The sequence below is a fragment of the Manduca sexta genome, chromosome 24 (assembly GCF_014839805.1).
Source record: "Manduca sexta isolate Smith_Timp_Sample1 chromosome 24, JHU_Msex_v1.0, whole genome shotgun sequence".
Classification (NCBI taxonomy): Eukaryota; Metazoa; Arthropoda; class Insecta; order Lepidoptera; family Sphingidae; genus Manduca; species Manduca sexta.
The window spans coordinates 2,746,047-2,773,514 of NC_051138.1; the positions used below are offsets into that span (position 1 = coordinate 2,746,047).

Genomic DNA, 27,468 nt, shown 5'->3' on the forward strand with positions numbered 1-27,468 from the left:
TCTAAGATGACGATTATAATTACTGTAAAATGGCAAGTATTTATACAACAAAATAAAATAATTTACTTATTTATATTTACTAGCGGAATCACCGACAAAAGTACTAAATGATTCGAATGATTTACACATCGATAGAGGGCGCTGTCAAATGTGGTAAAAATCTACATCGCGATGTCAAGATTCTCCTCCGATTAATGACTTCACTGGAATTTCACTCTGCAGTTATCGCTTCTCGGCCTTTTGGCTAAGATCAAAGTGTAGTATCTGTTCTTTTCAGCTTAATATCTGAAAGTTCCCACATTGTGGGACCAGTATATTAAACTGATTTTTGTAAAGCGACGGGATGTTCGGAGCTCGCTCCACTCCCGTCACGGGTCGGCCCGGCATTGCAGTGCCGCCGGGATTGGCCCAATTAATCTCTTGAAAACCTTATTCATCGCTGAGATTGGGATTTAATAAATTCCTCCTGGCACGTATTACTGACTCAATAAGAGAAGGCTATGTATGAACCATGGACAGGCGTCGTCATGGCGTATAGGACGAATGGAAAAGTGGAAACAATACGGGCTCACTGGACAGGTTGTGCTATTGTTAGTTCTAAATAATCTACCCAATACTACTTACAACAACTATGAAAAACATTAATATTATGAGGATTGTTATCATTTTGTTACAACTAAATTTTTTTATATATACAATAATCTGGGGAGTGGTTCGCACATACTTTTTTTGTGTCACATAGTTTAGTTGGCGTGTTTTGTTGAACTTTAATCACATATTTTGGATTAACATTGCGTGCTAAATATTAATAACTTATTTTTGTATAATTTGTGAGCTGGTACATTGTGACATAACTAGGTCCGATTGAAGAAATAATTCTGTATGCTGGAGAAAAAAAAAATAAAAAGTAAGGTTAGAATGAATTATCTACATACATACATACATAACATCACGCATTTATCCCCGAAGGGGTATGCAGAGGTGCAACTAAGGCACCCACTTTTCGCCAAGTATGTTCCGTCCCATGATGTGACAGGGGGCGAGCCTATCGCCATATCGGGCACAAATTCCAGACTCCGGGCTGATACTGAGCAGAAAAACCTAAATATCACTTTGCCCGACCCGGGATTCGAACCCAGGACCTCAGAGCGCTATTGTACCGGACTAGGGGTCGCAATACCGGACCATTTTTCAAAACCGGTATTTTCGGTATTGACTTAAAATAAATTCCGGTATTCCGGTATTTTCGGTATTTCCGGTATTTGAAGAATTATTAGAAAAATAGGAAACATATTTAAGTTAGTAATTAAATATCAAATTTTAATGACAGCTTAGTGGTTAGTTAAAAGCTAAATGAAAAGAGATTATTTTCTTAAGCCAACGTTCATGCCGTTTTGATTTCTGAGAGCTGGCTCAAACCTCACCTTTCTTCTACCCTTACCCCCTCCCTAGTTTCATTTTGATTAGAAATGATCGAGTTGACAGGAGAGGGGGCGAAGTCGCTATATATTTACGTAGCGACCTGAAATATAAAACTGTAATATCTTCCTCTGCTTCTTATTCTGCTTATGCGAAATTTCTGTTTCTTGAAGTTTGGGTCAAGAGAGTGAAAACCTTACTAGGTGTTATTAACTGTCCCTCATCTGTTGATTACTTCTCCAGTCTGGAAACAGTTCTGGAATCTATAAGATCAGAATATGCTCATCACATTATTATGGGTCATTTAAATACTGATCTCCTTGCCAGCCACTCTTCCCGATCTCGTTAACTCCTTACTGTCCTTTACTCTGCTAAGCTGCATGTCCTACCACTGCAAGCCACCCACCCACCATGACACTTGGCTTGACATTATCCTCACCTCTGCTCTTTCCCTTTTTTTCTCCCACGGTCAATTTCCCGCTCCTGGCTTCTCTCACCATGATCTCATCTACATGTCTTACGCCCTAAAACCTCCCAAGTTCCCCTCAAAGATATTGCACTTGTTTAATTTTGGTCGCATTGATGCGGATAAGCTGAAAGGAGATGCTATTAACTTAAACTGGGATCACCTATTGGCAGCAACCTATGTTGACGATAAAGTCACAATTTTTGACTGCGCTGTCACTTCATTCTTTGATACCCATGCCCCTTTAAAGAAAATTAAATTACAACGTCCTCCTGCACCATGGATTATACATGGGGTTAGGATAAGAGCGGCGAGTTGTTGTGGTGTGTGCCTAGTTGGGTGTGGAACGGACTGCCGAGACGAATGTCCGCAGGTTCAAATCCCAAGGGCACACACCTCTGACTTTTCTAAAAAATCATGTGTGTATTCTTTGTGAATATATCGTTCGCTTTAACGGTGAAGGAAAACATCGTGAGGAAACCTGCACATCCGAGAAGTTCTCTATAGGAATTTCGAAAGTGTGTGAAATCTACCAATCCGCACTAGGCCAGCGTGGTGGACTAAGGCCTAATCCCTCTCAGTAGTAGAGGAGGCCCGTGCTCAGCAGTGGGCAAGTATATAATACAGGGCTGATATTATTATTATTATTATTAGGATGGCAATGAGACGAAGGGATCGGGCTTGTAGCCAGTACAGAAGGGATCGTTCGGAGGAGAACTGGTCCCTTTTTAAGGCTGCAAGGAATCGGTGTAACCAGATGGTACGTAATGTTAAACGCCAACACATTCTAAGTAATGTTTCTTCTTCCTCGCCAGCCAGTATCTGGAGATTCCTCGGAACTCTGGGTATTGGCAAAGTTAAAAACATAGATCTCCACGATGCGGTATTGGTTTGGATGACATTAATCAACATTTCACATCTGTTACCATGATTGATCACCATACTAGGCGTCGTACCAAGGATTTCTTAGCGGATCTATCCAGGCCTAACATTAATACTTTTCATTTTTCTTCTGTGCCGTTGGGTGAAATTAGAAAAGTCATCCTGTCCATTAAATCCAATACCACTGGGTGTGCAACATTCAGTCGTCGCATGATAATTCCTATCCTGGACCAACTTCTACCAATCATGTCCCATATCATTAACGTCTCCATCAGCGCTGTTATCTTTCCGTCTTTGTGGCGGAGAGCTATTGCTATCCCTCTTCCTAAAATCCCTAACTCATCACTTGCTAAGCATTTCCGTCCCATATCCATTCTTCCTTTTCTCTCGCAAGTGCTCGAGGCCTGTGCTCACAATCAACTATTTAAGCATGTGCACCGAAACAACCTACTGTGCCCACTCCAGTCTGGCTTCAGGTCTGGCCATAGCACTATTACTGCACTCCTCAAAGTGACTGGCAATATTAGGGCGGGCATGGAGGATTCCAAAGTCATTGTTTTGGCTTTTGTTGATTTCTCCAACGCCTTCAATATAGTCAGTCACGACATTCTTCTTGCAAACCTCTCCCACCTTATGATCTCGCCCACGGCACTGAATTGGTTCTCGTCATATCTTCAGGGACGCCAACAGTTGGTGCGCCTAGACGATTCTTCGTCTAGCTGGCGTGATATTGACTGTGGCGTCCCTCAAGGCGGCATACTCTCCCCATTATTGTTCTCTATCTTCATAAACCTCTTAACACAAAAGCTTCAATGTGCGTACCATCTGAATACTGATGACTTACAAATTTATTCTCAGGAGCAAGTCGATTGTGTGTCCGCAGTTGTAGATAGGATCAGGACAATTTCGGCCTTTCGGTAAACCCCGCGAAATTGCCATGAAATACCAGGCCATTATTGTAGGCAGCTCAAGGCTTTTAAACAGGTTGTATTTTACATCTATTCCCCCTGTTATGTTTCTGAGCTTTGTTTATCTGACAGCTTGCTGTTTGTTCAGCTTTGTTAATCTGACAGCCAACTAGATTCAAGTTGTATCACAATATTAGCCAATCACAACGGCCCTACGTCTATGCACTGCGAAGGCTGCCATGCCGTCAGCACTGAGAAACAGACTTGTTATGACAGCAATGCTCCGTCCTTAGATAAATAACGTCTATGAATAATGAGGATAGACTATAAAGAACAAAAAATGTATTATGCTCGCTCTTTATAGAATATACGCCTATACGAATAAATGAAATTGCAAGCAGCTTATATTTTTGCGATTTAAAACTATAGAAATTAATAATTATACACACCTTTTGTACTGAATTTTATTTTTATAAAATACCGAAAATCCCGGTTTGTGTAAAATCAATACCGGTATTTTGAAGATCTTAATTTGGTCTGGTATTCCGGTATTTTCGAAATCCGGGATACCGGTTTGCGACCCCTATACCGGACATGCAATACAACTACGCCACCGAGGCAGTTGTAAAAAAATAATTCGAGAACACGGTTTAACACGTTAAAAAAGCGTCCGATTTAACCCCAACACACCTTACATGCTGTGTGGGGAAAAATTATCGATGCCACACGGGGTGAGTTATAAACACGTGTGTAATTAAATATATTTTTATTAATATATTTTTGTAAAAAACCAGAAGCTATTATTAATAAATACACTTTTAGTTACAATTTCACACTATTGTGTAGTCAAGTGACTCGTGGATAATGTTTAAATAGAGAAATTAAAACATGTAGATAATTCATTCTAACCTTACTTTTAATTTTTTTTCCTCCAGCATACAGAATTATTTCTTCAATCGGACCTAGTTATGTCACAATGTACCAGCTCACAAATTATACAAAAATAAGTTATTAATATTTAGCACGCAATGTTAATCCAAAATATGTGATTAAAGTTCAACAAAACACGCCAACTAAACTATGTGACACAAAAAAGTATGTGCGAACCACTCCCCAGATTATTGTATATATAAAAAAATTTAGTTGTAACAAAATGATAACAATCCTCATAATATTAATGTTTTTCATAGTTGTTGTAAGTAGTATTGGGTAGATTATTTAGAACTAACAATAGCACAACCTGTCCAGTGAGCCCGTATTGTTTCCACTTTTCCATTCGTCCTACACGCCATGACGACGCCTGTCCATGGTTCATACATAGCCTTCTCTTATTTAGTCAGTAATACGTGCCAGGAGGAATTTATTAAATCCCAATCTCAGCGATGAATAAGGTTTTCAAGAGATTAATTGGGCCAATCCCGGCGGCACTGCAATGCCGGGCCGACCCGTGACGGGAGTGGAGCGAGCTCCGAACATCCCGTCGCTTTACAAAAATCAGTTTAATATACTGGTCCCACAATGTGGGAACTTTCAGATATTAAGCTGAAAAGAACAGATACTACACTTTGATCTTAGCCAAAAGGCCGAGAAGCGATAACTGCAGAGTGAAATTCCAGTGAAGTCATTAATCGGAGGAGAATCTTGACATCGCGATGTAGATTTTTACCACATTTGACAGCGCCCTCTATCGATGTGTTAATCATTCGAATCATTTAGTACTTTTGTCGGTGATTCCGCTAGTAAATATAAATTTCGTTTATTTGGACAACATAATTCAATTATTTTCCAATTATTTTACTTTAAAAAACAAACTATGAAACTGATCTTGAAAAACAATTCTATCGTACCTATCTGAAAGTTCATTCTTTCAAACAAAAAAATAATTTCCAATACGGTTAATATAATTGACTTAGATCGGAGGTAATATTGATCATATTATACAAGTATCATAGTTTCTCTTCATCACTGCTGAGTACGACTGACAATTTTGCATACCCTACATACAAAGGACATAACTGTCATCGAATTAAAAAACAAAATATTTTTTATCAACCATTTATTTTAAAAAAATATTACAAACATCGTAAAATCTAAAACCTTTAAATCTAACCATTCTTCGATACAAATAATTGGACCAATTTATTTATCTATCAATATAACTAAGTACAATATAAATATCCATATTCCCTGAGTCAGTAGTCTAATTTATAATAATGTACGAATGGTAATGACTCCAATTGTTATATGCTTTGAAGTAGGTAATTGTGAAACATATTAATGTATTTACGTTGTCCCCTCATGTTTATTATAGATGCATATTTTAACTAGTTTCTTTACAACTCGTATGTAACAAACAAGTTATTCCCACATATTTTTTTTTCATAGAAAAATGATATTCGGAAACTTCCTGTGGTCTTTTAACCTTATTTTACATATTTTTTGGCATTAACAGTAATGTAATAACTATTGCCTAAATTATTAGTAAAGCCACATTCAAAACTGAAAAAACTAACAGCGATATTTCAATTACGTATATTTAAGAATTTTATTTAACTTTATGAATTACTTACAAATTTCATAACAATACATTAAACAGTATGGAATAACAATTTATTGTGTTATTTTCGTGTACATCTTTGTTACAATCACTACCTGGTTCCAAAGACCAGTATTACAATTTGTAATCAATGTTTTTCCACTGTATAAATAATTGATTTGTCATTACCATACGTTAACTTACATATTCTGTGCCATAATGAAGTGACGGCAAGCCAAGCGGGCAAGACTCATAATGAGCAATACATTTTGCTGGAATATCTTTATTACAAACTGTAGTAAGTATTTATTTGATCGATTTATTTATACTTTTCGAAAAATATTACAATAACTGTTTTTTGATAAATCGTCACATATGATACATAACATGTATATGATACAACTATCAAAAATATTTGTATAATTATTTTTCAGTGTTTTCTTACTACTATATTCCTTACTACACTTGAATTTGAGGACGTGCATATTTATTTTATGTAATGGGTTTTCTTAAATACGAATTAATTATAATGTATGTAAGCTATTGTGAAGCAGGTATTTGAGCAATTTTTTAGGAAATAAAAATATATGGAAAATTAAGAAATATGATTGAAATAATTTGGAATGTTCCAAGTATTTTAGGAGCAGGACAGTCGAAATCAAACTGTTTTATTAAAAAGTATTTGCGACACTTTTGTCATTTCTTGGATCCCTGTATCGAAACTCATCAGATCTCATTTGATATCAATATATTTGGTAAAAAATATTTATTTGCATTTTGGTATAAAATTGCAATATACAACCATTGACAAACGATATATATTTTTGTTATAATATTTGGGCTGGTTACACTTAAAAATTTAGTCATTTGGAATTTATTGGCAAGTATACACAAATTATGTCAAATATTTACTATTATGTGTGGAATCACAGAATTACCAATAAGTTATCACATAAATATCACACACTGTAAATTCAAATTTGTTCTTAACAAAGTTTAAAAATATATAAATATTTTTATTGGTACATAAGAATGGTTTATTTGGTCACTATTTCCGTTCAATATGTCGATAAAGGCACTTCACTATCCATCGATATACAATAGATGAAACCACTTAAATAAATTATTGTCATGATAAATGATTTAAAATGAAAACGTCTGATAATATAATAACTTTTTATCTAGTTTGTATTTTTGTTCGTCATCATTTGCGTCTTGCCGAGGGACAGCTTCCAGTCGAAAAATATATTTATCGACAAATTAATCGATGAGGAATTATAAAATTAGTCTTACACTCTTGTTCTCTACGAGTGAAAACTAAGCTACATCTATACACTCAAAACAGAACCTTGTAAATACAACAACAAGGTTTAAATTTTAAATGTTCCATAAATCAATGCTAAACTATTCTCACGACAATACGCAAACGGCGACATCATTCCATCTAATAAATATTCGAATAATTACAAATCCATTTATCACATTTACTGCGTACGTGTACTAACTACGTGTTTCGGTACCTTGTCGAGTCATTTCAACAATTTTAACTTTTATTTTTAATACAATTTTACAAATAGATATGTGTATTTCTTATATAATATGCTATCCACTTATATCGAATATTAAAACGTATAAAATCTGCTACCTTCCACGACAAAAGCATACAAAAAATATTGATATGCGTCAAACACATCCCTAATACGACTACAAACATGCCTATTAAAACACTATCGATATGTAAGGATATCAAAATATCGATATGTAAGACCATCGATAACACGACAAAGTACCGACGCGTTATCTAAACACAACTTATCTGGTGGCCTTGAGTTTCCAGCGCAGGAACAGGAAGGCAGATATACGGAGGACGAGGAATATGAGGCAGAGGGCCGCGATGTCCAGGGCGATGTCTGCATCACTCATGTCTAGCTCTTCGAGGGTCGTCAGGGGATTCTTGAAGTGGCAGTACGGCTGCAAAATTGAGGATATTAATATCGATGTTGGGAGCGTTAGGAATTTATTAAAGAAAAGTTTTAAATAATAGCGCGGATTTGTTTTAAATATACTTGAAGGTTTGTAGTATCTGTTACAAATTATCAACTCATTTTTTATTTTCTTATATGTGCACGGTAAAATGATCCCACTGTACCTAATGGTAAGTGGAGTGCGGTCCAATAGAATGTCGACTGACGAGAGATGATTACCCCTCGCCAGTCGACACAATTATGCCGGCCTGTTAGAAACGGATATACACGGGCTGATCCCGGAAGGCGACATTTACGTGACTATTGCGGGTTTTAACACCTTGTGTACAGTGGTCGCTATCCGGACGGATATAAAACATATCTTACCACCAGCAAAGTAAAATAGTATCAACAGAAAAATATCTATGGAAAAGTAAATAATCTAAAATGGAAACTATTTCCACACTCTACGTATTGCGCAATTTCCATCTCTATACATACCTGATGACATTGCAACTTGGGCCTATTGAACGAGTAAGTAGCCAGCGCCGTGCCCTCGAACCCGTATCGAATGTAGGAGAGATACGTGATCCAGCGCAGGTACACCGGGATCGCGTTGAACGACACGAAGAAACCGCTGAACAACAGGAACGGCACCGACATCACGGGCGCCAGGAACACACCGTTCTACAAATATAAGATTGGCTTTGAACAGCATGAGCGTGGGTCGATCTTTTTATTTTACTTAAGACACACAGGTTACAATCAAATCATATAATAACTATGGCTAGGATTAGTACTTAATCTAGATTGCACTCTAAAATTTGTGCCCATATCATGACTTACAAACGATGTGTTAATATTTAATTGTAATGCAAAGATTAGACGAAACCGCCAACTTAGCGCTTTTTATTACAATATTAAAATTCTAATCGAATACTTAATGTTTTAAAACAGTATTTGTCGAAAACTTATTATAAACTTTGCTGAGTTGCTATTCATGATATCAATTTGTCTATGTTCGTTAGTCTATTAAGCAATCTCTATATATAAACACCCACATTATAGATGCTAGTGTTCGAGTCGATCACTACTATCAGGATGATTGTCGACGCCATTCTGCATTAGAGAATAGGAATAAGGAAAGTACCTGTTGCTATGGGAATATTTCTTTAAGATAAGTGCCGTGACAATCTATATTCAGTATCAACAATACACGAAACTTGAATTTTAAGTAATATGACATTATACACATTGTCCTTCTAACCGGAACACAATCGTCCTTGGTTTCTACTGTTTGATATCTATGTGGGTGGATTCTCAACCTACAATCTATGAAGCAAACGATGAAATACAATTATCGATAAAACACAAATATCGATATCGATACATACCTGTACATTCATAGCGGCTCCCACCACGAGTCCGACGCTCTGCGCCACGAACGATATGAGCAGGCACGAGGACAGGAACATCGCGAACCGGAACCAGACGGGCGGCTGTGACGTCAGCAGGTACACTATCACCACGTAGATCACGCAGAATATCGCCTGCAAGGAGACGTTGTGTGAGCATAAAGCAATATTAGATTAGGCAGCTGATTTATTTTGTATATAGAAATATATATATTTTTAAGTTCAATATACGCAGACTCAAGACAACTTGAAATAAAAAGAATTGACGCGTATTTTTTTTAAACAATTGGCCATACCAACTGTTATCGATAAATTTACGGAATAATTAAGTACCCTTCTTCAGCCTCCGGGAAATCTAGGGATAAAATCTTTAATCGAAACTTATTACATTATGAATTATTTTAAATACTTCTCATGATAAAATATGTCAATTACCTGGAACGGTATATCGGAGACAGTGATGGCTAGATAGTACGACCGCAGAGAGTACCACCTGTTGAAATGTTCTTTAACAAGCACCGGCATCTCCAGAGGGACTGGAACAAACAACACATTGATAAACACAATCGATAAAATTATAACACTAACGCGAATTAACATGTTTAAAAAAATAATATGTAAAATGTTACGTTATAAGTAATTTAATGCAGTTATTTTAAAGAACAAGCTAAGACTATAATTGTAACAATATACAACGAATACGTAATCGATACCTCCAACAATCGATTACACCAATGTGAGCAAAGTGAATATAATAATTTAAACAACACCCCAATCACTTCAAATCGATTCATTCAAAACCCTCAGCTTAATAAACATAAGCGAATCTTGAAATCGGTTAAAATCAATACCTAAAATTAAAATCGATGAATCTCTACTCACAACTAAGTATAGTGATGGTCATCGATGTGTACATGAGGAACAGCATGTTGAAGAACAGGAAGCCGAGGTTGGAGAGCACCTTGGAGCCGTCGTCGCCGATATCGTAGTACAGCGCCCCGATCAGGAAGCCGACCAGAATGTGAGCGAACAGGCGGAGGTACATCAGGGTCTACGAAACGTACAAAATATATCTAGTTAATAAAACAGGGTAATTGACGTTTTGAAAATACATATTTTATTCCATCAAAAATCTATCGGAAAAAATCATAAGCCACGCAATAACAAATAAGTTATGAAGCCTTGAAATTTGGAGGAAAGGGAAGCTGTCAAATTAAATAAATAGTGAAATGTGACGTCACCCAGAGCCACCGGCCATAACGCTGCGTGAGTGAGACAAAGACAGCGCGATAACCCCACCACGCCTCCACTTTTTTCACAACAATATTTCAAATATCAATAACTGCTTGATTTTTCAAGCTATTGATGCTGATTTCACAAAAAAAAACTTTTTATATTATTTTCTGTTACATATAAAGTGATAAACTAAATCAAACTACCCTATTTTTATTAATAAATGTGTGACATGCGACGAAAAATTTAAAACGTGGCTTTTGATAAATGAAATTTGCACACGGAATCTTTGTAGGTGTGAAGGATTTCAAAATAATCATCCACTAAACGCATGTTGTTATTGAATAATAAAAATATGAAATCGACCCAAACGACCGTACAGCCTCGAGGACACAACTTCTTTGTTTATTTTTTGTCAATCTTATATTTTGACAGCATCGAACCTACTATCATCAACATAGTCACTTAACGTCAATCCAGTACATTCTCTAAGTCAGAGAAATAGTGTAGTATTTTAATTCTTATTATTAATTACGGAAGGAAAAGCTATTTCATCGAGAACTCAATATATTCTCATAATCCAATCATTTTCTTTATTAAAAACAAAACACCAAAAAGTTAATAACTTAAAATTACTTTAACTACTACTTTACTACTACTTTATATTAAAATAAATACCACAAATAGCCATTACACACAAAGCACTCTTAATAAAATAATGACCCATTCCAAAATTGCCAATTTGCGGGAATCCTCAAACAACCAATTTCTGTTTGCGATCTTTTTTTTTTTTGTCATGCTATAGGTTTCAATTTTTACCTATCTTTAATAGGCTCAATTTTATAGCACCTTCAAAAAAAAGGTAGTAAGCAAAAATTTGTTTTCCGATGACTGCCACAACTTAACAATCTTGAAATAGGTCATTATATTATTAAGAGTGCAATGCTACATTTAACTAAGGATATACTAACCCAATCTCGTCTACTGAAGAGCAGCGTCCTCTTCAGCACGACCCAGAACTGCGTGAGCTCGGAGGTGGCGTACCGCCGCGGAGACCCGTCCGTGCCCAGCAGAGCCACTTCAGCATTATCCTGCTTTTCAGTCTCCATTTGTAACACCAGACCAGGCTCGCCTAGGAAGAAAAAATACAAATTGTTTTTTTTTAAATATGTCATCATTATCATCACCAACCAGGATCAGAAGGTCTACTGCTTTAGTCCTAAAGATTGCCAGACCAAAATCTAGTACGTCGCTCTTAGTTTTTTCACAGCCAGTCTCCACTGCTAAGCAAAAACTTCAATTCAATTTATAAATACATCCTACAAGTAATATACATGAATCGTGGTAAATTTTAAACATAGCATCTACATTTCCTCACTAGAATGCTAATGAAACCACAATGTATCTTAATATTGTGTGTAACATCTGTATAGAGGACGCGTTGTAATTACTGTGAGGTGCTCAATTAAAGAACATTGCAAGGTTCAACAGTCAAGGTAAAGAGAAGATAATATTAAACATGTATGGTAATTTATGGCCTGCCTTGGCAGCCTAGTGTAATGGTTCAACTGGAGTGCTGAGGTCTTGGGTTCGAAGTCAACCTCATTACGAACAAAGTGATCTCGATTTCTACTATCAGCCCGAGTCTGGAGTTTATCCATATGACAATAAGTTCGCTCGCTATCACGTCATGGGACGGAATACAGAATAATATAGTACTAAAAGTTTTCTGCTCCCAAAAAAAAATTACAACCCAACTCCATCCTTCAGTTTCAAAATATACAAAATATTTTAGGCGATATTTCACTGGTTTGTGTTACTGAATACATTAATAGATTTAAAGAGTTGCCACTTAACCTCCTACGCACCGCACGACTGAGATAATTCAACAAATCCAAGCCCTTTATTAAGCGTGGGCACTGTATATTGATGACAATTCATGGCGTATCAAATTTTTTTTTACATTTACTAGAGTATATTTTATAAAGTATACAAGGTAGTGACATATTAATGTATATGTTCAAAATATTGTTCTAGAAATAAAAATAAATATTTACCAACATGTGTACGATATTTAATACAATCTCAATGATATTCAAAAACGCATTAGCACGCACGATTTAAACACTCGAAATTACCCCCAATTGAGACGATTGCATGAACTACAAGTAATTGTATGTACTATAGTGGCGAAGGATCAAATTTTTCGAAAGGGACCCCGACACAACATATAAGTACTAATAATATTTAAAACGCCGGCTGCAAATCGTTCTAATAATAATTAGATTTTATATAAATTACGAAATAGGAAGCCAGCAGGAATTGGGTTGTATGGGCCCTTCGCCACTGATGTATAAGCTGTATTTTTTGTTCGCATTGATTTAAATATGTCATCGGTCATGTGTTTGACAGCAGGAAAGACTCAATACCACTTTGACCGAGCCGGGGATCGACCCCGAGACCTCACAGCAGTCGTACCGTACAATACGTCACCAAGGCTTCCAATATTAATATCTATTTCTATCAATTTATTTTAAGGTACGGTTTTTGTATGAAATAATTGTCATACATTGTGTATATTATGTAAATTTATGTTCATACAAATATACACATAGTTTACATATTCACATAGCAAAAGGTAAAGTTGATGGGTATTTCCTATTTACGTCCATATTGTTTTTTACGAACATGATACTCGTACATGAATTTTAAGTGCCTACAATTTTATAAAAAACCTTTTTCTGGACTTTTGTAGTTGTATAAATTTAAAATAATGAAACACCATTAATTTTTTTAAATATTAATCGATTTAGTCGCGACTTTTTTTCATTGCTTTGAATGACGAGACGAGCTTGCCGTTCGCCTGATGGTAAGCAAAACGACCGCCCATAAATAGTAGAAACACCATCCAACACTCAGAGGAGTTGAAGTTACAACTGAACGCAGAAACAGTTGAACGGATTTAGATGAAATTTGGCACACTTAATATACCATGTCCTAGATAAACACATAGGCTATTTTTTATCCCGGTAATTTGTAGAATTTTAAGATTTTATTATGTTCTTTTTAAATAAATGGCGCTGTTGTCGTCCAAGTGGCGCTATGAAGTTTCAGAGAGTTGTGTAGTTGGAATGGCTTTTCACGCGGAGACAAACACCTAATAATGTATAAAACGCCCGATATTTATGCTGATCTTACTTGTATAACCTATACAAAGTACAAATTAATATTCAAGTTTTCAAATTAAACTATTTTTACGTGATTATCGCGGTTTGTATTATACCTAATCATAATATTCAAGTTTTGAAGTTTCTTTTTATTTTTCGTTGTTTCTTACATTATAATTTTTTCCCAACGTTTCAAAGACTACAACCTTCGTGGTCACGCTGACTGAGGTCTTCATATTCTAGTATTACTATTTACTTACCTTTAGAAACCTCATTAGCAGCGTACTGCAAGATTCCGTTCTGCAGGTTCCCGTGGCCGTTGGATCCGTTCACCACATCAGCGAACTTCTCCTGCACTTGGCTGAGGTCGTTCTTGTCCCACTCCTTGCCCGCGTTCAGGGACACCTCCATGTCTTTCTTGTTGTTGTAGTTCGGCGTTGTCTCTGGGAACGGTTGGCCGTTTCTGGAAAAGGGTTTTTTTTTTTATGGCGGTGGATGCAGGCCGTAGTTAGATCTAGAGATTTGTGTGAGAAGCTAATGTTTTCGTAGTGGTCATCCGTTACTATAATCATTAAATAAATTGCGTTTAAGAAAATTCTCAGTAACTAGCTCATGCCCGCGTCATCGGTCGCAATAATTTAGTTAGTGGCAGATATAATCAAATTAATTTGGGTCTATCTGAGTCTATGGTACTACTTACTACCAAACCACTAAGGTATAAGACATTTAATGCATGTAGTACACTTTTGATTACCATTTATTTGATACAGTAACTTTTGTATTTGGTTGCATTATATTCTCAATATTATATTTTGGGCGATTCCCGTTTGACATCGTGAAACACGCGCTTACTATAACTATTTCACTAGCTCACTATTATAAGATCTTATAGATTTTTATTGATATTGAAAAAATGAGATTTAAAAATTTCATGTCAAATTAGAAATGATAATTCATGCTTCCCCGCTCATACATCTTCTGGGATTATTGAATTTTCTACGGATTAATATATAATCTTGTAAAATACTGTATACTGTCGCAGAAGTGTAGCGCTGCACTTGTATTATGTATTGCAAGCACCAGTAGGGTACCGGACTCATTTTTGTCCTTTACTATTATCAAATATTTACATAATATAAATTATAACACAGAAGGAATTATTGAAATCCGGTAAAAAATCAACAAATTATAAGTCTTTGAATTTCGGTGGAAGGGGTAATTAAGAAGAAACAGAAAAGAGACGAAATATCCACAGGTGACGTCATCGGGAATTACGACGCGTGCGAAAAAAAGAGATGAAGCGATATCCCCACATCACGCCCACTTCTGCACGTTACAATATTTTAAATATGAATTACTCGCTCATCTTTTAACCAATTGTTATGCAGTTTTCGCAGGAGTGCTTCTTTTTCGTATTATTAACCATTACATATAGAATAATGTACAAAATCAAGCATAGGCCGGTCCCCTGTTGTAAACAATAAACCTCTTTTTCTTTCTTTTCTTTCCTTAATTCAATTTGTGCGAAAAATATACCATAAATCCTTTACAATAGTGGGCCAGCAGTCCGTACCACTTTACAAACTCCAAAGTTCTAGCACGTACCTGATATCATTCTTGCCGTTATTGATAGCTCTCACGAGTTTGCCGGTGTTGTCCCCGTACTCGCCGCACGACACTTCGATGATGAACGAAGCTGGGTTGTGGTACGATGGACACTGCAGGTTGAGGCTGCCCAGCCACTCCACTGGGAATATAATAGTCAATAAATCATCTTGGTTCGACGCCTATGAAAAATTATATATCATAGTAACATCAGCCCTGTATTATACAGGGTCATTTTGACATTACGTTACTAAATGAAACCACATACTCGTCTTCACCTATGACATTGTGCCAAAAATCATCCATTAATAATGAATATTTTCACCAAAAACCTGGTTTTAGTTTTCAGATTTTTTTATCATTTTTTAGTTTAATGTGAATATGGCGTGTGCGTGAGTGTATTTCTGACTTAAATGTGAGTAATGAAAGAATTCTCTCAGAGTAGTAGTAGTGGCTTTAGGGCGCGTAAAATTAAAATGTTTTTTTATTAATATTTATTTTTTCGAAACTTACACTTTTTTATTTTACATCTAATGCTCAAGTAACTTATTGTATAGTGTTATTTCCAAGTAGATAAGTATGTGGTTTCATTTAGTAACGCGATATCATAATGACCCTGTATACTGTCCCACTGGGCACGAGCCTCCTCTACTACTGAGAGGGATTAGGTCTCAGTCCACTACGCTGGCCTAGTGCGGGTTGGTAGTCTTCCCACAGCTCTGAAATTATTAAGGGATCTTTCCAGATATGCAGGTTTCCTCACGATGTTTTCCTTCACCGTTAAAGCAAACAATAATTCACAAAGAATACACACATAACTTTAGAAAAGGCATAGGTACGTGTCTTGGGTTTTGAACCTGCGGTCTTTCGTCTCGGCAGTCCGTTCCACTACCAACGAGGCTTTCGCCGCTTTTAAAAAATATATACTGTGACCCCAGTGACTCCACTGCCCTAATGGTAAGTGAAGTGGGGTCCAATAGGATGTCGACTGACGGGAGACGATTACCCCTCGGCAGTCGACAAGATTATGCCGACCTGTTGGAACCGGATATACACGGGCTGATCTCGGAACGCGACACTTACGTGGGCCACTATGGCCGGTTTTAACACCTTGTGTACGGTGATCACTATCCGGGCGGATATAAAATATATCCTACCACCAGCAAAAGATAAATGTATGAAAAAACAAACACTCAAAATGACCGTATAATGACCTTTTTGTAGTTTCCAACCAATATCAGCGGTCGTTGCAAACCAGTTTTCAAATTAAACATTAACAACAAGTTTTCAACATAACTCTAGATATAATTGAAGTTTTAAAAATTATAATAAATTCCTTTTATTTTTTCTTCGCAATAAATGCTACCATAATGTGTATATACATGACTAGCTTTTGCCCGCGGCTCCGCCCGCGTTATAAAGTTTTTCAGGCTAAAGTTTTCCGTTATAAAAGTAGTAGTTTCCCGGGAGCCTATGTTCTTCCCAGGGTCTCAAACTGTCTCCATACCAAATTTCATCTTAATACGTTGGGTAGTTTTTGAGTTTAATACGTTCAGGCAGACAGATGCAGCGGGGGACTTTTGTTTTTATAATATATTTTTTAGAACTTTTTAAGTGAAACATTCCCGTCATACATCATTGTTGCATAACTTTAACCGTTTACGCAGCGCAGGCAACGGAAGCTCTCAAAACTCATAATTTTCCCCGTTTTTGCAACATGTTTCATTACTGCTCCGCTCCTATTGGTCATAGCGTGATGATATATAACTTTGAGCACTCCACAAACAAAGGACTATTCAACACAAAAATATTTTTTTCAGTTCGAATCGGTAGTTCCTGAGATTAGATATTACTGCTCCGCTCCTATTGGGTATAGCGTGATGATATATAGCCTATAGCACTCCACGAGCAAAGGGCTATCCAACGCAAAAATAATTTTTCAGTTTGGACCGGTAGTTCCTGAGATTAGCCATTACTGCCCCGCTCCTATTGGGTATAGCGTGATGATATATAGTCTATAGCACTCCACGAACAAAGGGCTATCCAACGCAAAAAGAATTTTTCAGTTTGGACCGGTAGTTCCTGAGATTAGCCATTACTGCCCCGCTCCTATTGGGTATAGCGTGATGATATATAGCCTATAGCACTCCACGAACAAAGGGCTATCCAACGCAAAAAGAATTTTTCAGTTTGGACCGGTAGTTCCTGAGATTAGCGCGTTCAAACAAACAAACAAACAAACAAACAAACAAACAAACAAACTCTTCAGCTTTATATAATAGTACTAGCTTTTGCCCGCGGCTCCGCCCGCGTTTTAAAGTTTTTCAGGCTAAAGTTTTCCGATATAAAAGTAGTAGTTTCCCGGGAGCCCGATGTTCTTCCCAGGGTCTAAAACTGTCTCCATACCAAATTTCATCTTAATACGTTAGGTAGTTTTTGAGTTTAACACGTTCAGGCAGACAGATGCAGTGGGGGACTTTGTTTTATAATATATTTTTTAGAACTTTTTAAGTGAAACATTCCCGTCATACATCATTGTTGCATAACTTTAACCGTTTACGCAGCGCACACAATGGAAGCTCTCAAAACTAATAAATTTTCCCCGTTTTTGCAACATGTTTCATTACTGCTCCGCTCCTATTGGTCATGGCGTGATGATATATAGCCTATAGCACTCCACGAACAAAGGGCTATCCAACGCAAAAAGAATTTTTCAGTTTGGACCGGTAGTTCCTGAGATCAGCCATTACTGCTCCGCTCCTATTGGGTATAGCGTGATGATATATAGCCTATAGCAATCCACGAACAAAGGGCTATCCAACGCAAAAAGAATTTTTCAGTTTGGACCGGTAGTTCCTGAGATTAGCCATTACTGCTCCGCTCCTATTGGTCATAGCGTGATAGAGTATAGATTACGTATAACGATCAATGTAACATTAGTGAAGTTTTCATTTAATTTAGTGGCTACTAAGGGAACATGCATGAAATTGTTTTTTGTAAAAAAACGAAATACTAAATTGATATATGTGTAAAAAAAATTAGAAGTGAATAGTGCATCGTAGCGTTAATAATTAGCAATGTTTTATGTCTTACAAGAATATGTTTTTTATGAGGAAATTCACGATGGTTCGTGCTGTTTAATGAGCATACAGCAGCAAAAAGTTGTTTATTTAATTTTTTTATATGCCATGATTAGGATTCTTAGATTTTTGTGCTGTTTCTTAAAACCAAATAAATAATGTATGTCTTTATAAACTTACCCAATCTCCCCGTGCTCCCTTGGTACACGCACTGCCCATCAGCCAACGTGTACAAATGATCGAACATCTCGAACAATCTCGCAGACGGCTGATGGATAGTGCAGATGATGGTCCTGCCTCCCCTCGCCAGGGTCTTCAGCAAGGATATACACTGGAAGCAAGAGGAACTGTCCAGCCCCGACGTGGGCTCGTCGAAGAACATTATGGGCGGGTTGTTGACCAACTCCAGGGCTATGGACAGACGCTTCTTCTGACCGCCTGAGAGGTTGGACGTCATCGTCTTGTGGTGCTCGGAGAGGCCTAGCGTTTCGAGGATCTCTTGGATCTGTAACAAGAATGACGATATTGAGCAAAAAATTACGCAAAAAGATCTGTTATATTACGTGAAGGAAAACCCAATAAATAAATTCAAAGAGTATTTATTTTCTCTTGATCAATCTGCTGATGAAATACGGATGTAGTCATTGGGCTGTAAAACCAGTGAAACCAACGTAACCATTCCACTCATCCCCCGGTAGAGGAAGGGAAATCGCGTTTTTTCCTCGCGAAAAAATTTAATATATTTCATATTATGAAAACACGACTACATGTAGAAAAATTATATAAAAAAAACCTTATTTTATCTCATACTGACAGAATATTATCTCGTAAAGGTACAATTAATCATAAGGATAACACAATTACTACTAAAGGAACTGTAATCATATTAATCATAATTAAAAGATATTATTTTAAAATGTCCTTCATTATATAATATATGTTTTTTTTTAAACCTTCACATATAATCATAATTGCACATGAGGTAAACTTAAATCTGTCAAATTAGAATCTAAAATTACGGCGCTTCTGTGTAATTCAAATTCAAGAGATATTTCAAAAGCAACTCGATCGTCCGTATTTTTTTCAAAGAAATAACTAGTGTTCACTTTCGAATTCAATAATTTATTGAAACTATTTGTACTGAATCTGAAACTATGCTTCCTAACGGGACTATCTTTTGGTGTCGAACAGTGATTGTGGACTTCATTCAAGATCGATTAACGAAGGATCAACTTTTTTGGTGTTGAATAATAATTATTTACTTCTTAATTTAAAATTAATATTCAACATAAAATCCATGACTACCAAAATGATTACTTACTTTATATTAGAAATTATAAAATGCCTTCATTTAGTAATTCGAAATCTCACGTCGCCCTACTTTCTATGGACAGTCTCTTTACAACTGCCATAGAAGAAAGTTACTTGACATCACGAAATAACAACAAAAAGACGTTTCCACAGCGCTTGAGTTATTAATAAACATGGATGTGTCAAAAGGCTCTTAAGACTTAATTAATATTCGAAACCAAATTATTATACAAAGACGTTGATTCTTGGACATTGAACAAGAATTTTAAACAGAAAAATTACAAGATACAAATACCAAATCTGGATACGAGGGCAAGTGCCCAATGTTAATAATTTGTGATAACAGTAAGACATAACAATGTATGCATAGTACTGACGAATCACTTTCCGGGGCAGCCGTTATAAATTATAATAAACGCAGTAAGAACATTCAACAACAGTAGGTATAGCAACCGTACAATAAAAATACGACGTTGCATTAAAACCACGCTATACTTAAACGAAATCAGGTATAGACGAGTTGAGAGTAAATCGGACTGACGAGTGGTGCGCATGTTCAAAACTTTATGGCACGCATCTCTAATTAATCTAAAAGGTTTTGTGTATTCTTTGTGAATTATCGCTTGATTTAACAGTGATGGAAAACATCGCGAGGAAACCTGCATACCTAATGAGTTCTGGATAAAAATTCCGAAGGTATGTTAAGTCTGCATATCCGTACTAGACCAGCGTGGTGGACTAATGCTTTAAACCTTCCATTTAAATAAGGCCCTTGCTCAGCAGGACTATATACAGGGCTGACATTATTATTATATTTAACAACGCCTTCATTGTATCTATTATTACAGAAATGTAAAAAGGCATCATACGTGCAAATTAATTCGGAAGAATAACATATATCCTAATATGGAGAAATAAATATGGTCGATAAACACAATTTTATCACACGTCATGACAAATACTATTTTTACCACGCAGATAAAAAGACGTCACTTATTGTTTGTTTACTATAGAAACAACGATCAAGATATCAGTATTGTCGCTGGCAAGTTGCTCGACCTTTGTCATATTCTAATTGTCACAGTTAAATAAAAAAATAAAAAATTGGCGGTACAAGTTTGGGTCCGATATACCAAAATTATTCTTTTTCTAACCGCCATTTGATTCCAATTTGACGCATGCGCAACACCACAAACATTAATCTAAACTCAACGCACTTTTTGAAGCATGTTGCAGAAAGGCTCGCCTGACTTCACTTGAATCCACTTTAGGACATTAAAAACCAACACAAGATGTTTCCAGACTTGAGAATTTAATCCAAAACTTCCCAATTTATAGCCCAAGTGCACTGTTAGGCCAGCTATAATCAACTTGCAGCCCGCCGAGCTTTACAAGTGGACCATTAGACTTCAAAAAATTTATTAACATTGACACTTGACCCGATATTACTTGAACTGTACACTGACCTTATAAGAATAATATAATTCAGTTAAATATAAATGCTTACTCAAATATTTCATTTTATTTACGTTTCTAGACACTTAAATAGGTTAATTAATTTACGTAGTGGGCCGAGATACCATTACTACGAAGTCTTTGTGGCCCGTACAATCAAAGGTTGAAGACGGCTGCATTAAACCATCATGACGATTCTAATTTGGATCTCTACAAATCTTCACCCGATATTTCCTACAACATTGGGTTCTTTGCGCTGATCCTGAAGAATCAGAGACCGTAATTGTCCCGATATCTTAGGGATACAATGTCGAAAATTTATTTAGGTTTCATCAGCTCTAATGAAGTAATTTTGCCCTGCTAAAATAAAAAGAAAACATACCACTTCTTCCTTATCAGCTCGCGAAGTAACGCTAGGCAGCTTAAGAGACGTGGCCACCGCCATTGCTTCCTCCACGGTCAAGTTGCCGTGCAGCTGGTTGTCCTGCATAATGTAGCAGGACAGTTTGCGGAAGCTGGACAGGTTACGCTCCATACCGTTCACTGTTATACTGCCTTCCATGCCTGATGTCCTGGGGAAGAAAGGATATATTGGCTTAAAGTCAAAAGAGACGTTTATGTTCTAGAACCACCCAATGCAATAAAGGTTTGTGTAAATGTGGTAAGTGTGATATTCGTACTTGCAAGTATCAAGAGTCAAGGGTATGCTATAACACTTTTTACTCAACATTATATTGTGCATGCTGTAAGGTCAAAAAATACTGTTTTGATAGTTATTTTAAATGTCATATCTGTCACATGCAGAACACAAAATAATCATAAATTACAGGCAATTTTAAAATTACCTCCACCGGCATAACACTGATGATAATAATTACTGATGTCGTGTGAGTATAATAGGTTGGTAAATAATCCAAATAATTTGACCTGAGGCAGATATGAGAATCAAACAAGTTTTTAATGAATATAAAAACAAATGAGTCATAAGATGCGTTTATTGAAATAAAACTATTTTGCGGATTTTATCGCGATTTTTATATTATAATTTTCTTTCGACGTTCTGAAAACTTTGTAGCCTTCGTGGCCACGGAACGGACTGAAGTGTCGGTCATCCAAAAAGTCAAAGTTACAATATCTACCTACTTTATACTTTTTTTTTATTTTTAGCTATTGATGGTCCGATCTACGCAGAATGAGCTTGCTGAAGAAGCAACTATCGACTGGTGGAACGTCACATTAATCGACAATAATTAACACCGAACCTACTAACTATCTGATGCCGTGTGGTCTCTATGCCGAAACAGGGCAGGAAATAAATAAACACACACGGACAAAGGCTCATAGTAACCTCGATTGAGACGATAACACGAACTTCGCATTTATCTAATGGATAAGACATAAGCATGCTTTGTTTGCACATAGCGGATATACTCCAAGAATTTCGCTGCAAGATAGTATTACGAAGCCGCTCGCTGCTGATCATACCTTCTACATATGTAGCATCACGCCTTTTTCTCTTTTAGTCAAATTATCGCAACCATATATTGGATATTGTATATTAAATATTTCGGGCTTTAAAACTCAGTATTAGTGAAGCATTCTCTTTCGAATGAACAAATTATCAGGAACAGACTGAGGGAGACTTGTCCAGAACACACCTTCCAGTAAACCTAAGAGCTTTAATCTATAAGAACAAAATATGAATGTGTGGTATCAGTGACTATTGCGTAGAGAGGATGACGACTGAAAATTTTCAAAAGCGAAGCCGAAAGTTTTACTCTTCATTTTACTAGGGCTTTACTAATAAACGTTGTATTATTCTGTCCCAATTATACAGTATTTTCTCTCACTTCCTCTAACTGGAAATGTCGTTAAACTTAGCGAAACAGAACACTGAAAAACTATCACAGGCGCTTATTAGTAAGGCGGCTATATACCTATTTGCTCAAGTTTCCAAAGATAAACCGTTAGGAATCATAGAATACCTGAGAAAGATAATAATCTACTAGGATTGGTCATCCATATCCAAATACCTCAGTCGCCTACATTTAGGCAAGAATGAGGAAGAAGCTATTCTAATTCTGTGGCCTCGTTCTAGACACAACACCAAGGTTTTTGCTCATTTCCTCGATCATCTCACTGCTGCCATTTGATTTCGAATATACTTTTAAGTCATTGGAATAAAAATATGGTAGAAGACATATGAAAACAAATACGAAAAAACAAAACCAAATAAAGATATTCAATGATACTAATTTAAATACAATAACGCATGTGTTTGAAGGTGAATTGAGATGTAGCTTTTCTAACAATGACAAAATTAACACGTGTTTATACCCAACTACGTCAAATGTATTGTTTGCCACTTAAACACTAACAGCAATGAATTTTGGTGATACCGAAGTATATACCTCACTATGCAATAAATACAATAGAGCGCCGATTAACTGGACGACGGTTTAAACGAAGAGCTGGTTCTCAGAAAGTATTGAATATCTATCTTGCAAAAAGTGCGTGACTTAGCCGCGGGTAAGAGGGTTGCTTCGACAAACCAACATGAATCAATTTATTAAACGGTATTTCCATAAGCAATTCAATATTGTCTAAACATGTTTTATTTCTTAAGCTATTTATACTTTATTTTCTACTTACCAATTTCATAAACGAGACTCATATTATCTATACATATTATAAAACAAAGTCCCCTTTTCTGTAAATCTACTGAACAGATTTTTATGAAATTTGGTATGGAGATAGTTTAAGCCCTGGGAAGGTTATAGGCTACTTTCTATCCCGAGAAAATATATAGCAGGAGCTGCAAGCAAAAGCTAGTAAAAATATAGTAAGCTATAAATACCTTTAAGAGGTAAGCACGCTTATATCTTTACCCTAATACTTCGTTTAATATAGTTATACTCTGTATGATCTAATGGTGTCTCGACATAAAATAAACATGTTTTTTTGCATATTGGATACATACAATATACAGTTCGATTATTCCAAGAAACCGGTTTTCCGATCACCCATGTCCCTCAATTATATCGAACAGTCGAGGCTCTAATACACATTCAATCACTACATAAAATTTACAAATTGTAAATAATGTATTCTGCCATCCTAAGCGCAAAAGCGGTATGTCAGGGAATCCTTATTTCGAGATAATCGAAGCTTATTAAATATAGTTTTATAGTTTTTTAAGTACTACTGAAATAGAGAAAACTCTTTTAATGTTTTTTATCAAGTTCTAAACAAGATACCGTTATTTAAGTAAGTTCATTGGATGGGCATTTCTTTAAGCTATCTGACGCCATAAAAATCAAGATTTTGATTGTTTTTTGAGATACTTACCGCTTTTGTATTTAGCACGGCAATATTATGATAGAAAATAGAATATAGTCCCCACAACGTCAAATCCCACATCTATTTGCGGATCACACAAACATGGCTCTTGTTAACTACGCACGAAGCAGTGTGAGATTTGGCATTATTAGTTCATATAGAGGAGAGCAGAAAAATAAAATTTATTGTGTATACTTACAAATATATTAAATTCGACGGTCGAATTTTGCCCACAGAACGACCATTAGTTAAAATGTTACACAATGACATACGATGTGGGAACTTATAATTCAAATGAACGAATTATACAAAATACAATTAGAGTTCGTATATAGCAACCGGTTCATAAACAGACATTACGTTTTATTACTTTAGGCAGAACCCGTTAGATATCATATCCTAGGTTCAGGGTTCACGACACTGCAAATAATGTAGCTACAGTGATATACATAGCTTATAGCCACTACTATTTGAGAGAAGACGAAGGAGTTTGACATGATAACACCAATCAAGAGCGGGGGAGCCAGGAAAAAGGCTGAACCATTGAATTTTATACGTCTCTTTCTTATGTAATGTCATGCAGGAGACACTACGCACTCTTAATAAAATAATGAGAAATCAAAATTGATAATTTGTGGCAGTCATCGGAAAACTAATTTTTGTTTGCTACCTTTTTTTGAAGTTGCTATAATATTGAGTTTATTAAAGATGGGTAAAAAATGAAACCTATAGCATGAAAAAAAAAGAGAAAAAACTAAAAGGTCGCAAACAGAAATTGGTTGTTTGACGATTCCCACAAATTGCCAATTTTGGAATGGGTTATGATTTTACTTAGAGGGCGACTAGGCATTTTTATAGGCACTAGCATTCTTACTAATAAACTTGTATTAGCGCTGAGAGGTGGTTAAGAATTTCTTAAATAGCTGTCAAAACCATCACCGGTTCCTAGTTTAAACCTTGTTAAGAGGGAAGATGGCGGGTTTTGACTTACACCAGATCGAGTAAATTTGTGTTTTAACTAAGCATAGCTTTGCGAAATTTTTATAAGTAAGACTGTAGATGTGTGAGCATCAGGCGAACGGACCAGTCGCTTCATTAGTCATTTGCACAAATCAACATAATATTTGCGGGTACGCATACAATATCTTGTGACGTTTCCTTAAGATAATATTTTCCTAGATCATTCAACGTATAAAAACAAAGACATTGTTACTTACGTAAACTGAGGAAAATATATAGAACCTAATTTACATTTTTATTTCTAATTCTCGACACCAATACAGTCTTCAGTTTTACTACGCGCCTTCTATGGTATCATTAAAACATGCTACGTATATAGAATCTTTGACTTGTTTTTGAATCGATTCCTCCGTAAAATAAAACCTACGATAGACGATCTCATTCTTGATAGTTCTCATCTTACAACCGTCAATAAAATATTTTTCGGCGTATAATATAGAGTTACGCCAGAGATACTAAAACAGTTACTCCAAGTTCACTGAGTATGCGCACGCAATTGCACAACATGCGCGAGCGCCGACCTCTTTCTACCGGTATCCACAAATTAGCACCATTCGGCATATCAGCATTACAAACACGACTGATATCCCTTAACCTAGTAAAACAATTGGTAGATCGATCAATTTTTGCCTCCCGTACCTCGCTGAAACTCCACCAAAGGTCAAGTTTTTTGACAGTATAGTATAGAAATGTTTTTGTAGGATGTCTCATTCCCAAGACCATAGCTGCCACAACCATCGATGGCGATGTTATAATAACTTTAAACGAAATCAAAGACATCCAGTCGAACCGAGGCTTGTGTAAATATCGATCGAATTCGAGGACGAGCGACAGATCGACGTACCGTTTACCGCCGATAACAACAATTATGCGTAACGTTGTATCACCGGCGTTTGTTACTAAATCGAAGTGGAAATTTTAAAACCTTCGTTTATGTTGATCATTCGATAAAACAAAGTTGGGAGAGAAACCATTGGGCAATAAAGTAAAATATGAACACTCATAATGTGCAAAATTAAAAAAACTCGGGCATCTTATCGAATAAAACAGATTTACATTGCCCAATCTTGAAATCGGACATAAATCAACAGTTCACACATACGGTGGGCTGCCTCATAGTCGAATATATTTCTAGACTATTGAACTTGATAATACTCTTAAAACTTATAATAAATAATAAAAACACAGGCCCTGTATTATATTACATTTCGCACTCCGGAACACAGGCCTCTTCTATTGAGACGGTTCAGGCCTTAACCCACCAAGCTGGCCTATTGCAGGTTGGCGGACTTCACATACCCTCGAAATACTTTTTTTGGAGTATTCTCAGGTATACGTAGGTTTACTCGCGATGTTTTCTTTCACTTTAATCTTAAAAAATCTAAATTTTAGATAATAGCAGGCGTTTTGTACTTTACGCACTACGCACTACGTATCGGACTGGCGTAAACGGCGATTCTACCGCGGCCCAATTACAGATACAGATACAGACCTACTCGTCGCGATAACCGAACCGGTTTATAATGACAACCGCTATTATTAAATTTTAGATGCATTCCTATTATTTTTTTTACATAATCTTCATCCTCAACTCTTATTCCTCATGAATGGAGTCGACGCCATACGCATGCTGCAGAAACAATTTGATTCGTTATGAATTTTAGACAG

At 36.3% G+C, this 27,468-nt stretch overlaps 1 protein-coding gene and 2 non-coding genes across 4 annotated transcripts in view; 1 reads left to right on the forward strand and 2 right to left on the reverse strand.

Moving 5' to 3' along the window:
* Positions 1–224: 224 nt before the first annotated feature.
* On the forward strand, positions 225–417 carry LOC115440653. Its single transcript, XR_003938380.1, has one exon. It is a non-coding gene; the product is annotated as a U2 spliceosomal RNA (small nuclear RNA).
* Positions 418–5,077: 4,660 nt separating this feature from the next.
* On the reverse strand, positions 5,078–5,270 carry LOC115440654. Its single transcript, XR_003938381.1, has one exon. It is a non-coding gene; the product is annotated as a U2 spliceosomal RNA (small nuclear RNA).
* Positions 5,271–5,714: 444 nt separating this feature from the next.
* LOC115440644 (ATP-binding cassette sub-family G member 4) overlaps positions 5,715–27,468 on the reverse strand; it is a 44,043-nt gene continuing 22,289 nt past the window's right edge. For both annotated transcript variants that reach the window (XM_030165038.2, XM_030165037.2), the window contains 10 exons: positions 21,824–22,013; positions 18,856–19,180; positions 15,596–15,737; positions 14,251–14,453; positions 11,795–11,955; positions 10,473–10,641; positions 10,026–10,126; positions 9,570–9,725; positions 8,677–8,862; positions 5,715–8,182 (listed from right to left, as the gene is read on the reverse strand). In XM_030165038.2, coding sequence (XP_030020898.1) covers positions 8,024–8,182; positions 8,677–8,862; positions 9,570–9,725; positions 10,026–10,126; positions 10,473–10,641; positions 11,795–11,955; positions 14,251–14,453; positions 15,596–15,737; positions 18,856–19,180; positions 21,824–22,013 — 1,792 coding nt within the window. In that variant the 3' untranslated portion in view covers positions 5,715–8,023. The remainder of the gene's footprint in view (positions 8,183–8,676; positions 8,863–9,569; positions 9,726–10,025; positions 10,127–10,472; positions 10,642–11,794; positions 11,956–14,250; positions 14,454–15,595; positions 15,738–18,855; positions 19,181–21,823; positions 22,014–27,468) is intronic.